General features: G+C 31.1%; 1 protein-coding gene across 1 annotated transcript in view; it reads right to left on the bottom strand.

Moving 5' to 3' along the window:
• The window catches only part of CAP (Cbl-associated protein), a 149,337-nt gene that overhangs the window by 86,201 nt on the left and 46,398 nt on the right, over positions 1–16,738 (bottom strand). The window contains exons 2-4 of the mRNA XM_076532852.1: positions 5,398–5,549; positions 4,952–5,028; positions 4,629–4,700 (exon numbers count right to left, since the gene is read on the bottom strand). Of these exons, the coding sequence (XP_076388967.1) occupies positions 4,629–4,700; positions 4,952–5,028; positions 5,398–5,549 (301 nt within the window). The remainder of the gene's footprint in view (positions 1–4,628; positions 4,701–4,951; positions 5,029–5,397; positions 5,550–16,738) is intronic.

Below are 16,738 nucleotides of genomic sequence, written 5' to 3' on the forward strand. Positions count from 1 at the left end.
ACCGTAAGGTTTTATAGAACAAGCGATTTAATTTCTCCGCAAGAAGTTCAGTGTAAAACATGATTTACATCAAGTTCGATTACGTACATCATAAGATTTATCAGTAAATGCACGGTAAAATTTATCAAAAAAATTCATTCTAAAACTTGCAGTGAATTGAGAGTAGCATACATAAAATTTTACTGTAATTCATGGTTCTCTAAAAATTTGGAGACGTAGAAATTTTTGAAATAGGAATTTGTGGACTGTAATACTATTAATTGCAATACAACAAATTTTCAAATTATTTTTTTTAAACACTAACTTTCCTGACTGGGACACTTCTAACTTGACAGCCTTGTCGATATCAAAATTAGTTCAAAATCCTACTATCTAAAATAGAATTTAAACTTAAATTTTAGAATTTAAAAGTGTATCCAGTATATAAAAATAAACATAGGTTATGATTACTCTGGGAATAGATATTACGTAGGGAAAGAAGTATCGAAGAAAGCAATTTCACTTTATTGATTTCTCCTGGTTTAAAGAGTCTACATTGTTATAATCAAGTGCTACCACGAAAGCTATCGTTAAAAGTAGAACACATACGGTGACCTATATCAAGAACGTAATATTTCTCTCCTTCGTTACGAGACCTCATTAATTGCTCAAGTGCTACTCGCCACAATTATATAACTTCTAAAGAGTCGCGAATTTTCGAGTATATTATAATTTTGAGTAAATTATAATTGCTTTATGTTTAGTAAAATGTTGAATGTTAATTGTGTCATAGTTCAACACCCTGATACTAATAACCGTTAAAACGTGCCAAATTACTTCTCGAGGGGTGCTTACCCTCTGGTTACAAGCCATTAAACTCCAAACTGCTGATAGAGAAACTCGATAACGATTTTAATCGATTCGTTTAACCTTTCCTTGTATTTTCGCGTAACTGTGCAAACCATAATTACATTTTTGTATCATGTAAGGTCCGTAATCGTTCAAAACTTCAAATATAAAAATTTGCAATCTAAATACTTCAAATCCAATTTCAACCATTATTTGCATACATTGTAATTACAATTTACCATTTTTTGCAGTGACAACTAGCTGTTTATCGAAGGTCCCATCAGCACAGAGATCTTCCTTGAGCCATGCACAATCCGATAAAATATCTTCTTCATGAACCACATCCGTATTAATTTTTTTCAGCATTACACAACTCGTGTCTTCGTTCCCTCTCTCATCCGATGTATCCTTGTTTCCGTTCTCATCCTCGAAACGTACAGTTTTACCTTTAACGTCGTTAATGAAAATACCGCGAACAGTCTCCACTTTGTTGCTCTTCAAAATGGGCGCTCGAACAAACAAATTGATCATGGTTCGCTCGATGTTCAAACTCTCGTCGCCGCAAAACCTGAATCCAGATTTGTTTCCAGTTATTTTCACAACACCGGGATCCTTCATTCTTCCACAGATTTTCGAGTCGTAGAATTTGCCAGTTGTTTCAGGTATGGCTACGGTGTTCATTCGTCTAAAGTCTAACGTGTTTAGCTTGTTTTCAAAGTTTTGCCTCGTTTCGTCAGTTCTGAAGTTAGCTGGAGGCTCAATAAGAAACTTCAACGCTTCCAGGTGTTCGTAGTATTCACGCTCGAGTTCCTTATTTCCGCTTCCGTCTTCGTTGCATTCGTTAACCAGAATTCTCGGGTGATTTTTTCTGGCCGCAGTCCTGAAAGTCATCTCACGACTCTTGTACTTTGATTTTTTTGCTCTGCTTCTCAGTTCCCGTTTCTTCGCGCATCTACGTATCTCTAGCCTGTTTCTGGCTTCAATTTTTCTGTTCCGTTTCCATGACGAGCGGAAGGAGCGAAGCATGGACAAGAATCTGGAGCCTGGATTCCCAAATGTCAACTTTTGTTTGGATTTGTGGCGGAATAAACGTTTCTCGGGCCGTTTCGTGGTGGCCAAAGGGTCTGGCGTTTGGGAAGGGCTTTGTGAACTTCCTGTGTCTTCCGCGTTGGGAAAACATTTCGAACAATTGAAAAATCTCATTTTTAGGTTAGGTTGGTCTTTGAAGGGTGCGATCAGTTTGCCGTTTACGTTGTAAATAAAATCAACTTCATTTCTTCAACTTTTCTCTTCAATGTCTCAATGGTGGTCACAAGAAACTCATAGACAATTATTTCATGTTAAAGTAATCATTAGATATGCAGATAATAAGCTTCTTATTCATAACTTGACAGTGTTTGAGTTGCTCAAAAATTAATAAAGAAAATAATATTACGAGACTATTAAAATCATTAAATTACACTTGAAGTAACTACTAAAGCTTCTGGTTCAAAACTTGACAGTGTTTGAGTTGCTCAAAAATTAATATAGAAAATAATATTACGAGACTATTAAAATCATCAAGTTGCACTTAAAGTAACTACTGAAGCTTCTGGTTCAAAACTTTGACACAACTTGAAAATTGTACAACAAATACTGATATTGTCATTCCATTAACACATTCGAAGTCTTATGAACCATTAAGACTAGCATATGAAACTGCTGAAGGTTTCATCAGTTTCCGTCTTCGAACAGCTATCAGAGTGATTAAATTGCATGGAAATTCGTAAAAGAGAGTACTGGATACTCATCACTAGCTAAGGTATTGTGATCGATGAACGTATCCGTTTTCAATCACCAATGAATCTAATAGTTCCGGCCTGAATTACGTAATACGACCACATAACACGGTACACAAAGCAAAATGAACAGGAAAGTTGCACAAGTGTTATATGAATCCCATTTGTTCGATTCCTCATTACACTTTCGACGTTAATTTAACTGCAAATCATGCACCATTGTTTTATCTTCGATTTTCTACTGCGATGTGAAACTTCGTTCCGTCAAAATAAACCTTTTGCTGATGTAACTGAAGAATGTTTTTGTCACTTGCAGTACAAACTTTCTTCTGCATTCGCGGACTTTTCTGGTAGTTTATGCTAAATAGTTGGTTACAATAATTTCGCAGAAAAATATTCGCAGAAAAAAATCTATTATATTTTGAACTAAAATATTAAAAATATTCGAAAATAGTACGTTTATAACATGGCAGTTTGAATGAATAATACTTGATTATTATTTCAAGTGACGTTAATTATGAATGATACGGAATCGTTACCAGATCATAAACTATGCAGGCAAGATAAATCCAGACGTCACGCTGGGATGAAAAGCTCGTTACTGTATATTTCACACGATATTCCTTTATAAATTGACCTTAGCCTTCTTTTTATTATACTCTCAAAAAATAAATTTTAGATCAACGTAAAATTAACGTCTCATAACATGCATATCAAAGTTACGTATCTAAATCCAGCTGTTAAAAAATGCAAGTCTTTTATTCTTGCTTCTAAGCGAAATTGACTTCCTCTGTAAACACGAAATTTATTAAAGATTCGTGTTATAATAAATTTTCCTTCCGAAATTATCGTAAGCAATAAATCTAGTTGCAAGTGGCGCACATTTAAATTTCATTCGTCGGTTTATCCGAAACAGATGATCAGGTGGATAACACGCAACCACTGAACCTCGACACGTGTTCACACATTACCAAGATTTCCACAAATAAACACCCCTTAATTTCCCCTGTATACATAGGCGAATGTTCGCACGATTAATCAAAGAGTCAACCCCCTGGATCAAGAAGCTAAAAACGAAGAATCGAGCACGCTGGACAAAGTGTCTTCGAGTACTGACAGAAAGGTGGGTCAGACGGAGGTTCGAAAAGGAGGAAGAGGGTCAGTTAGGGCGTCTTCTAAACGAAGTAGGGTGCGGCGTCGTCGAAGGTACACAGCTATCCTTGTAGAGACAGGTGCACCGCGTGTGTGCGTCGTTAAAGAACAGGTGTGTGAGTGTTTGTGAGCGTGCACAAACGCAGGGCATAAGTGAACCGTGGGTACACGTTGATCGTCTGCTCATCGTCGCGTGACGACGCGGCAATTTGCAGGAAGGGGACGATTTCGTGAATAAAAAAGAGACATGGATATACTGTATTTCCAAGGTATCTTGTCAACGCATTAACCTAACACTTGTGATCTCGTATATTCGTAACGCTCCGATTATGACAAACTGTTTCGTCTAATGGACTACCCCTTGTGACGAGTTTCTCACCACATTATGAAGCTCTACTATTCATATGTGTAACACTGGACTATAAATAGAAAATGGTAATATCTTATGGAAATCCGATCACGTTAGATTGGTTCACGACTATATAATTAAGTCAAGATACTCTACTTTACGATGAGCGTTGAAGGAAAAGCAATATGGCGGTAGTGGTAGTAAAGGTTTGGTGCGCATATGTGAATCAGTATGTACATATATTATATTGTTATTTTTGTATATATATTATATTGTTATTTTCTTATATATGTATATTATACTGTTATTTTCGTTGTAAACAAAATAATTTAGTATTATCAAAAACAATACTGTATGTAAGAAAAATTTGTTGTACATTTTTGTCATATTTTTTAATGCAGAATCATCCCATGCCGAAAGGGGTTCTGTTTGAGAACTTATGTCAAATTATTCGGACGGAAGTTTGTTTTATGGGGTTTCGTTTTCAATGAACATGTAAAAGTAAGATAAGAGGTACTCACTTATTTCGTTCTTTTTCGATTCAGTCGTTATAACTCGTGTGTTCGATGTGCTCGTAGTTTTCGTTGTCGTCTCTGGAAAACATATGTGTTTTAAGCAAATTGAGCTTAGTGATTTATGAAGAGATATAGTAAGTACAATAAATCGGGTAATATTTTGTTTTTGAATAAAGCAAATTATAACTGGAGTTATTTATTTATTTCGCTTCGTATTTTTAACTTTATGTTAAAATAATCGACATACAGATTGATGGACTGATATATAGTTAATTCATAACTAACATAATTATGATGGTTAATACAGCTGACTCAATTAGTGAACTTACTATTGAGAATTTCAGTAGTTGTGTTTTCTTGTAAACTGCTTTTGTAGATTCGTCTTTTGGGCGAGCCAATGTTCTCCCTGCAAATAAACAAATACATTTTTATACGCAGCCTAATAATGTTGTCTTATTATATCAGTATTAATTGCATGTTTCTTCACAAAATTGTTACATATGTACTAAATATTTCATCTTCTTAGGATCTGTATAATATTTGTTCATCGTTAAAATGATAAATAAAATTCTTATGACTTCAACACGATGCAATTTAAAAAACTGACTATTATATGATACATTGTTATACTTGAAAAGTAAATTATTATACATATAATACAATTGGAAAAGTTGATTGTCGTAAGATGAAATTTAAAAAATCGATTGTTATTATCTTGAAGTAATAAATGTCATTTAAAATTGATACTAAGATAGACAATAGAGAAAAAACTTACTGATTCAAACCAAGCTTCAAATGTTCCCCAGAGTTTCGTAAGAGTGCATGTGCCTCGCTGTTCGTTAAATCTCTGGTACTTCTTCCATTTATGCTGCTAATTAAATCACCCTCTCTCACCCCTTGTTGGGCCGCTTTGCTGCCTGGATTAACCTGCAACGTTCATTCAAATATGGTCCTCAATTAGGAGAATTTTAAAAAGTATTCTGATTCAGATTTTAATTTAAAAATATGTGGTACACGGTGCAGCTTTTGAATGGTTATTTGTATTATACGAGGATTTTATTAATTATCTTCATATAACCCTTCCTTTTTTTCCAAATGTGGGTTCAAAAGAAAATAATATAAATTTTTATACTGCTTTTCAAATATTTGAAAGACAAATATTTTTTTAGAAAATAATGGAAGAATGTCTATTGTTTTCGTATGGAAACGTTTTATGTACAGAATTTTATAGCTCTGTTCTAGTTTATTAAATTTAATTAACATTTAATATTCACGAGTATAAACATGTTGCTTCACTAATATGCTGATGTGTCAATAACAGTAATTACATGAATTTGCAATTTATAACATTGTTCCTGTCTGATGATAAACGTTCAATAATATGCTAATATGTATGTTCCTGTAAATATTTAATTACATGAATTAGCTCACGTAGTTGACGTAATTAATCTTATAACAATTATACACATTTTGCGCATTCATACATTATTTACAATAATTATAAGTTCAAAATTATTTTCTCCTTTTTTCATTCTCAGTCTTTTTCATTATTATAACTTATACACAGTTATAACAAAAGAGTACATGACTAGAAACTCATCAATTTACCTTAATTTTACAACCATAATAGACCCAAAATTACTAATTTCACGAGACCATAATACGCAATAATCAAGAGTAACGGAGAAACTTACGTCTGAAGTTTCTGCAGTGTCTATTTACCTACTTAAATGTAAATTACAGTAACACGATAATTTACATAAAGTATTCTCGATCTGGGAATAGAGACAAGACATATAAATAACCAGGTTGGAAATATAAAATAAAATTCCTTTTCAAAAAAATTAAATTTGCAAATCTATTATCCGCAAAGAAATTACAAATACAATTTTTATGTTAAATTAAGGTTTAATGTTATTAAATAAATAACTGCAGACATAAATGCTACTGAATTATATTATCAGTCATTCTGATAATAATCAGTCATATATTATTAGTCACATTATAGATAAAGGTATGAAATAAATAAAAATAAAGTGGCGTATGATAGAATTTTATTCTATGCCTTTAGTCTTATTTAGTTCGTATATATTAATATTATTTTCTTCTTGTATATTATTAATATCATTTTCTTCATATTGATTTCGTGTACAGTTGTTTCCTCAAAACTTTTCACCCAACAAATATTTCTACTTCCCCAAAATGAATTTTTTAAACTTCACATTGGTGCTCTAAGATTCTCACCGTGTAACTGCACTTTCGTTGACCTGACACTCGGAACTTCAGCATGTTGGAAACTTCCTAGATGTCCCCAAGCTTGTCGATACGTCGCGTCAATGACAACAACGGCGAAGGACCGAGTAATTCGTAACTTCGTTTCCTACTTTCTTTTTTAACTTTTATAAGGCTAACAAAGTTTCGCTGCCTTAATTGAACACGAAGCTGTTTTCTGCAAAAAGATATCCCTCGCCTGGATGTGGCCGCAATTGGAAAATATTGATCCAGAAGATTGGAAAGTAACTACTTCAACCTTTTCGCTTTACGAAATCATTCAGCAACTAATATTGTATTATTTACTTATAAATTAACTATACAACTGCTCAATAAATCTATATTAATTAACTATACAATTTTTGAATAAATCTGTATTAATTGACTACAAAATTTTATAATAAATCTGCATTGATTGTCTAAAAAATTTTTTAATAAATCTGCATTAATTGTCTACAAAATTTTTGAACAAATCTGTATTAATTACCTCAATAATTTTTGCATACTTCAATATTAACTACAAAATCATTTAATAAATCTGTAGTAATTAACTACAAAATTATCAAATAAATCTATTACAAAATTAAAAAAGTACGAATATGAAATAAGATAATATGAGATACCAAAGCGTTAATTTAGGTATTCATAATATTAACAATTACGGAAAATCAATGAGAATATTATGTCTTTAATAACCAACGTCCATTATCGTTTTTCATGGAATGAATGTATTTTAATTTCAAGAATGAATTGGAACGAATAATTTTACCATGCACATATGCACGCATAATTTACTTTCGTGTACTTTGTGAATTATCTACCCATCACTGATTGAAATTTCGTAATAACTTTACGAAATTTTTTATATTATCATAATTTGTTTTATTACTGCATAACTATACATGCTTTTCTTTGAAATAGGTTAGAAGTCAATTTTCTTTAACATACTGGCATGATTTTTTAACCTTGTTCCAGATTATGAAGGCAACCCTTAAAGTATTTATACTAATCGTCTCAATGTAAGTCGATATAATTCTTTGTATTATGAAAATCTAATTGTCTATTATTCTGTCAAGTTTAATTATTGCAAAGTAAATTCATTTATATTTATTAATTCTGTCAAATAAATAAATCGAAAGAGTATTACTTTGTTACAATTCATCTAACTATGTTTTAGCACTTTAGCAATAATAAGCAATTAAATTGTATTTGTTTTAATCCATTAATTTTTATTTTAACAAACAAGTTATTAACATTTGTTTCCAACTTTAAAATACTTGTCCATTTTCTTTGAAACTGTAACAAATTTTAATCCACAAGTTTGATTTTTTCTTACATAATCATCCCTTCTAGCTCACATAACACATTTTTTAATATTCCGCAAAAACCTATTTGCACTAACAACTAATAATTTTATCAATTTTTACTCGTAGCACGTCCTCCAAAAATTAGTAAAGATACATTGAAATTGTTCGTCTCACTAAATTTATGGCTCATCCAATAAGTTTCAGTTACAGAAGTTCGCGTCACAGCTAAGAAATAAACGATCGCGTGGCAGCGCGCTGAACATGACCGCTAATTAAAGAAATATCAAGTTTCTTAAAGTTACGAGAAGTTTCCCAATCAAAATGCAACTACAGCAGCTTCCACAACTTTTCAGACCTTTACACTCAGGAAACTAATTACTTAACCACAATTATTAGCGATCTCGAAAAATATCGACAACGATGACACGATGTGATGATAGAAAGATGTGTGCTATGCGACGCGGCGATAGAAACTGAGAAAATTCTTGAAAAACGAATGCATCGTAGTCACATCGGCGCCGTTCTGTCAATTCGAAAAATAACATGGCTGATCTTTCTTGAAACTAATTGAAAGTATAAGATTGTTACACTCAGAAAAAACTTCTCATTTTTGTTACTAAATGCATTCAGTTAAGGGGACACTTAGACATTTGAGGTGAAAGAAACGTTAGATAATTTTATACATTATATTAGATAATTTTGCAAATTATATTATACAATTTTGTAAAATTATATTGGACAATTTTTTAAAATTATATCGGACAAGTTTTTCAAAGTACATTGGTCAATTTTACAAATTGTGTTTATTTTTATGATTAAGAATTTAGTGGAACAACTATTACATTTAATAAATTTGAAAATTGTTAAAAATGAATTGTCTTTATTACAATGAATATTTGAACAGTTTTACCATATCCCAGTATTTTGATTTTGTTGTTCTTCTACATTGACACACGAAGAAACATATCTCACTGGTTCGAGTGTGAAAAGTAAAATAAAAAATGTAATGTTTGATCAATAGAAGTATAATTAAACTCTCACACAATACATATCTATATGAAACTTTCTTTTTCAACAAAACTATTTTCTTCAAGTTCACGAAGAAAAATATATGAGTACATTTTAATAAATATTTCCATAAAGGAATAAAATGATTTGCTTATCTATAAAGTGAATATTAAATGTAACAATATTTGCAGGGACGTCCAACTGGAACGTGTCCAAGTATTAGGTCTTCCACCTTATTTCTAAATGAAAACTTGCCTTTATTTGATTTAGCTTCTACTAAATTTGAAATATTCGTTCATATTGCAGCAATGCATATTATAAAAATTTGATAATCATAAAAATTGCTTGTTATAGCATTTATTATCTCATCATTCGTTATAGCATAATACTGTTAGCCTTTTGTACTCTCAACTTTTGTTTTCCCAGTGAGAGAGTGATTGAATGAATATTTGAGCTAAACTGGCTTTGAGCTTTAAACAAAGCTTTGGAAGACAAAAGTACTAGCTCTTGTCAGAAGCCTTTGTAGTAACACATAAACCGAAATCATTTGTACTTTGAGGTATAGAAAATTGGACAGAAAATCGTGATTATTTGAATAACAATGTTTGGAGAAATGTATTGTAGTCAAATATTCGAAACTCGTTACATCGTGTAGGGAATTTAATTGTGGTTTTCTGTTTGGTTAGAACAAATGCAAATGTGAAGCTTTTCAAATTTCTATATTTCTAAATTTCTAAATCTGCAAATTCGAAAATTTTCAGATAAAGGTATAATAAATTTCTAAATTCTAAATTTTCAAATTTATGTATTTAAAAATCTTGCAATCTCTAAACTTTAAAATTTTTAAATGTCTACATTTTGAAATTTTGAAATTTCTAAACTTGGAAATTTTTAAATCTTTGCATTTCGAAATTTTTTAATTTCCAAACTTCCATCTTTTTAAATCTCTACATTTCGAAATGTTCAAACTTCCCAAATACCAAAAGTTCGAGTACAGAGATAAAAATATTAAAGTGGCCAAGAAATATTTTTAAATTAAAATTTCAACACTGCCCTAAACTTTAATATACAAAAAATATAGTGTTACTACGTTACGGCTTTCTTAATTAGGTAACTTTTACGCGTGAACATTTTCTATATCTCTACAAATTGCAGAGATATTTATGCAGTTCTCGTGACTCATCCTATTTTATGTGCTCCACAGCGTCTATCTCATTTTACCATTTATGAGAGAAATAAAAAAAGGAAAGGTTTACTATTTTACGTACGCAGCAAAAGTACTTCAATAAATTTTTTTTACGTGCTATACGTTTTTCACGTAATAAGGATTTAGATTCGTAACTTAAATTTTTTATGACCGATGTAGATTAGAAGAATTCAATGATTTATATTTTATCTTTTAATGACCTGGCTACACTTTCATTATTCATTGTATTAAGTAATTAACCGACCAAAAATAATAGTACACAGAAATGATTACTTTAGTTGCTAATACTTGGAAAATTTCAATAATTAAAATTATAAAGTTATAAATTTTAAGAATTAAGAAACGGATATTTGTTTTTAGTTTCTGATATTTCATAAATTCTAATTAAATTTAATTTCGAATGTAGATAATATGAAATCTCTAGTTTCAAAAATCTATTTTGAACGTCGGCGAAAGAGCTAACTTACCGACTTGAATAAATGGACAACTCTAGAGAGGCGCGCTATACTCGAGATGTGGACGGTCATGGAACTACGTATAAAAGTGCCTACCAGTTAGAAACCAGTCGATCAAGAAACATCAATAATTAAAAAATTATTTCGCGTTAATCAAATTAAACAAATAAGTAACTATTTTGCGAATAACTGCGTGCCAAATAAACTTTACTGATTGGAATACACTTCAAATATAACAGAAATTATGGATATTATAATCACAGTAATTTCGACGAATAAACGAGAACGACCTTTGTTAGTGAATAAATGTAATTAGTCATTTTGAGAATAGAACTTTCTCTCCAATCCAGCGTATCGCACAAACTGTCAGTAAACTAGCTTCAGTTTAGTTTCTGCATCAGAGTTTTGTAAATTCTGACAAATTAATTTGTTCGCAAGCAGATGTTGCTATCATTAATTAAAATAGTTGCGTAAATTACCAGCAACGAAAATTCGTGTTATGCTTTATCATGCACTTTTAACTCGGGAAACGTAAGTTTAGCTCGTTGACTACCATAGTGAAAATGGACGCATACGAACACATATGTTACAGTGCTAATTGCGTGTTAAAAATACAAATACAGTTAGCTGTATAAATAGTTTATCGTACTCAGAATATCTATAAATGACTAAAAGAAATTACTTAAATATATATCAAACAAAATATGTTTAAAAAGTACTTAACATACTACTCGATTTACAGAAGAGGAAATGTGAAGTACTTAGCTTTTGACTTTGGTAGTGTAACGATTATCTGATTCCGAAGAGATTACTGAATGTAAACGCGCGACTAGAATGTAAGAAAAATACACTTTATTTAACTACATGTTCAAAATGTATGCCGCCTTCCATCACGTAATATTCCGGTCTTTTACTTCACATTTCCTCTTCTATAAATCGAGTAATATGTTAATAAAAATGTCATGTAACATGTGTTTTGAATTCGTCTCGATGTCCTCTAAAGCTACGAATAAAAAAAATGTATGTTCCTATTTAAAAAACCCAAGGTGACCTTGACTTTGCCAAGAGAACAAACTGTTTTCAAAATTTGCTTTACTAATATCTATTGTGCACTTCATACCCTGCAAATATTGTTCTAAACTTTTTTTCGTAAAGTGGCTGCAAGTGGAAGAAAAATCGTGAGTAGCGTTACAGGTAACATTCTGTATAATATATTGATAGATATATAAAAATAGTTATAAATAAAATTTAAGTAAAATAACACGTAGTTACGTATCTAAATATTCATAACTATTTTCACTATGTTCTCAGTGGAATATCTGAAAGTTAGATAGTTTCAAAAAAATATAAATATAAAATTCCACATCTAAGTCTAGTATGATTAACCGTTGATAAGAATTTGAGTCAGCAAAAGTAGAAAAATGAGAAAACGAATATCACGTGAGAAGTTTCGCCGAGGAAAATTTAACGAAGTGCGCGGATTACTCGCGGCGATATAACAACCCATTCCCATGATCGCTTATTTCATCCGCATTTCAATGTCAGTAACATCACGATATCGACATCCTCCATATCATCATAGCGAATTTTTCAACGCTTCTCTCACGATTCTGCTATCCAAGGTTTCGCACTATATCCTTCAAGTATTTTCTGCGAACTCCGTGTTCCACTTTCTTCGCGAAAACCTTCTCTAGAGCTTACACGTGACTCTTCTACAGACAGATATTAGCGAACCACCACTATATAAAATGAAAGCTAAGAAAAGAGGTAAAGAACTTCAAATATAACTTGTACTGGATGATAACTTATTACGCCCTGACAGTATTTTAAAAATATGGAGATCGAGGAATCTGTATCTTTTATTTTTGAAATATATTGAATTTGTTCTGTAGACACTTCTGATTTATTAATGTAAGTGTAAAAATGGAATTGCTGTAGGAGTAACTTAAATAATATGTTTAATGTAAGATTGTAAAGAATTTATTTAATGTACTATTGTAAACAATTTATTCAACCTAAGATTATAAAGAATTTATTTATTGTATAATTGTAAACAGTTCATTTAATATAAAATTGCAAACAATGTATAAATTATAATATTGTAAAGATTTTATTTAATGTACGATTGTAAACAATTTGTTCAACGTAAAGTTATAAAGAATTTATTTATTGTAAAATTGTAAACAATTCATTTAATATAAAATTGCAAAGAATGTATAAATTATAATATTGTAAAGATTTTATTTAATGTACGATTATAAACAATTTGTTCAACGTAAAGTTATAAAGAATTTATTTATTGTAAAATTGTAAGCAATTTATCAAATATCAAATGACAAAGAATATTTATTACAAAATTGTAAAAAATTTATTTAATTGAAGATTTTAAAGTATTCATTACATGTATGATTGTAAAGAATGTATTTAATGTGAACTTATAAAGAGTTTATTCAATGTATATCTTCTTATACTTCGCATACTTCTTTTAAGATTATAAAGAATATCTTCATTGTAAGAATGTAACGAATTTATTTCATGTCAGACTGTAAATAGGTTATTTAATTATACGCCATTTGTATCCAGTTTAATGACGCGACTGAATCCTTGTTATCATAATCAGCGGTATAAATAAATTCAATAATTAAGAGACAGAAAATATCAATGTTCCCTCATATAAATAATTACAGAAGTGCTACCTAAAAATTTAAAAGTCTACCATTAACAGTGTACCGTTTAAGCTGAAAAAGGTATGGACAAAACGAGTCACTTAATCGGTTCTAAAAGATTAACACCAAGATTCTTTCCTCTAACGCAGCAAAGTCCGAATCGTTCAAGGATTTAAATATTCCCTTTAATTAAACATTCAGTTAGTCGCAAAACGTTCTGCGCTTAATTTCTCGATGAATATTTATAATATCTTTCGACAGACTTTGCCGGAGAGTCGAAAGAATCAAGTAGTCTGCTATCGAACGTTATTCCTGCACAAACTTCTTATCGATCGGAATATTCCATGAGGCTGACTAGACAAGATTCTACCCAAGAGATTAATATTTAAGCTGTGAAAAGAGGAGGATTACAAACGTGAAGACTTACACAAGAATTGATTTAAAACTGCTCTGACGTAAAAATAATCGGATGAGTTTAAACCCTACAGAATGGGGCTTGATGAGCATCGAACAATGAAAATTATTTTGGAAGATAACAAAGTGTGAATGCAAAGAGTATTAAAAAATATAACAATATCTCCGTAAAAATATAGTAATATAAGCGCTTATATTTACTTATGTACATTTTAATTCATTTAAGAAACTATGAAAAATATATTTCCAATGAAATAGAGTAAAACTAATGGAATTCAGAATTAAGTGTATGTAATCATTCATGAGCTGATTCTAGGGATCATAACATCATTACTGCTTTATATAGTCTTCAAGAATAATTGATAGGTGGTATTTCCTTCTAGCTTCTTTAATATTTCCTCAACAATGCCACTCCTTAATAAAAGTCGACTATCCATCACGCAATGAAGGAACATAAAGGATGGCTCGTATTCTCTAATAACAATACGTTCCATTCTAGAGAACAGTTGATGCGCTTCATTTTGTTTGTTTTTACGCCAAAGAAAATTCTGTTTATGGATAGCAACGGATATAGTACGATTAAACACGCGTACCAATTTTAGAGCGTTATTAATCATGCTTAAATTCGTACAACGCATGCAGGAGTAAAAACAAGGAAAGTATTTCATCAATTAATTTTAAGATTTTACTTCATTTTTCTACATGAATGTTATTTTACATTTTGTACTTTCATATTACTAAATCATACTAAATTTATTATTTAAAAAACTGTCATTTAAAAGAATTTTAATTTGTCATTTCAAATAATGTATTTTAAACGATTTTTTAAATTTATAGCGCAGATTTTAGTTTCATATTTTAAAAATGATTTAAACGAGCTATAACCGAGAGATTCAGTCATTTCCCGATTATCGATTTTGATTGGAAAGCCACTCATCAGGATTCCACAAGCGTGACAGAATTATGGGCCAAAGTTCTCAGAAAATAAAGTTGCTTCCTGTTAAATGGCAGGGAAGGAGAAAATGGAAATGAGCGTTAGAAATTATCCAATCGTGGGTGAACTGAAATGTTAAGGAAAATTTTTAATCCTTTGCATACTAATTTTGTTTTCTAGACACGAACGCGTTACTTCGAGTGCATATAAAATAGAATAAAATATAAATGATTACATGTACGTTACAAGCTGTAGAAATGAGAAAGATACAAAAATTGTAAGACTGTTAGAAGCTAGACTTCTGTAGTTTCACATCTCAAATATTTTGGTTCGACGATTTTTAATAGAAACTGTTATTTCAAAGTATTTGTGAACTTCAAATGAATTATTGAATAAAATTTTACAGAACTGTATAAGATTATGATCTTCAAATAAAACCATAAATAACAAAACATATAAAAATATATCAAAAATCTTTCTTGAGGATTTTAAATACATTTAGTGTGAAGATCAAGGTGGTAAAAATAACCAAGAATAGAAAAAGGTGTATCGATACTATCCATCAGAAAAATTTCAGTTTCAAAAAGAGAAAAGCAACGAGCATCTGGTGAGTGACAAGAAAAGGAAAGGAAAGGATACGAGTTTCGTGAAATGCATTATGCATTCAGACAGTTCCTTGCAGCTAGGTCGAGTCAGTGCTCGAAAGGCGGAGGCATTAATTAAATAGCAGAATGAAGGAAAGCAATTAAACTTACTACCCGGAAAAAGGGGAAAGAGATCTCAATAGATGGTGTTAAACGTCGTTCACATTTTCCGGGAAACGACACGTAAACGAATACTTTCGGATTAAACCTTCTGTAAGTGTGATCACTCGTTTATCGAAACAACTGTGGCTACCGAATCGTTTTGACGATCATGATAACATAATTGGTTATTTGTTTCGAAATTTGCTACTGAAAACATTCGTACAAAATTTAAACAGAGGTGAAACAATGCATTCTGTTGCATGAAGTGTTACATCATTTTGTTAATGGAACATTCATTCAAGTCGTATGTCAACGCTTTCTTTCTTCGACAAATGCACACGTGGCCTTGAGGTTTACGTGTTAGGATGTCTTATTAAGAAAACAGTGTCAAGTATGATGAAGATTTTCGTCTGCTACAAATGACTAAAGGTAAACGATGCCAAGATTGATTTTTACAATACGTGATATCATTTTTACGTAGGTAAAAACGTTGTTCAAACTTGAAAAAGACATACAGAGAAAATAGTTAGGGAGTCACGCAGTGGTTCTAGATGTCAGTATCAAGTGCAACATTCTTTGTTTAAAAGACAGTAGTATGAGTAATCGGTGTTCTAAAAAAGCATGTATAGTTATAGGTGGTCAGTGATGATTAGATAAAGATCTTCCTCATATGCCAACGTCTTTAAATTCTTATATCTCTAAATCTCTGTATCCTTAAATTTCTAGATGCTCAAATTTCCGAATCCCCCAAATCCCGACATATTTTTTCATATCTACAAACTATACCCTTATGGGGGTATAGAGATAAATAACCTCTGGATTTCTACATCCCCAAATCCCTACATTCCTAAGTTACTATATCCCAAAGATTTCCATTGGTAAATTCCTACATTCTCAAATCCTACATTTCCAAATGCATACATCCCCAAATTCCTACATCTCCAAATTCCAACATCCTCAAATCACTACATTCACAAATCCCTACATCCCCAAATTTCTATATCCCTAAATTCCTACATCCCCAAATCCCTACATCCCAAAATCTCTACATTCCCAAATGCATACGTCCCCAAATTCCTACATCCCCAAATTCCAACATCTTCAAATC

The sequence above is a fragment of the Megachile rotundata genome, chromosome 1 (assembly GCF_050947335.1).
Source record: "Megachile rotundata isolate GNS110a chromosome 1, iyMegRotu1, whole genome shotgun sequence".
Taxonomy (NCBI): domain Eukaryota; kingdom Metazoa; phylum Arthropoda; class Insecta; order Hymenoptera; family Megachilidae; genus Megachile; species Megachile rotundata.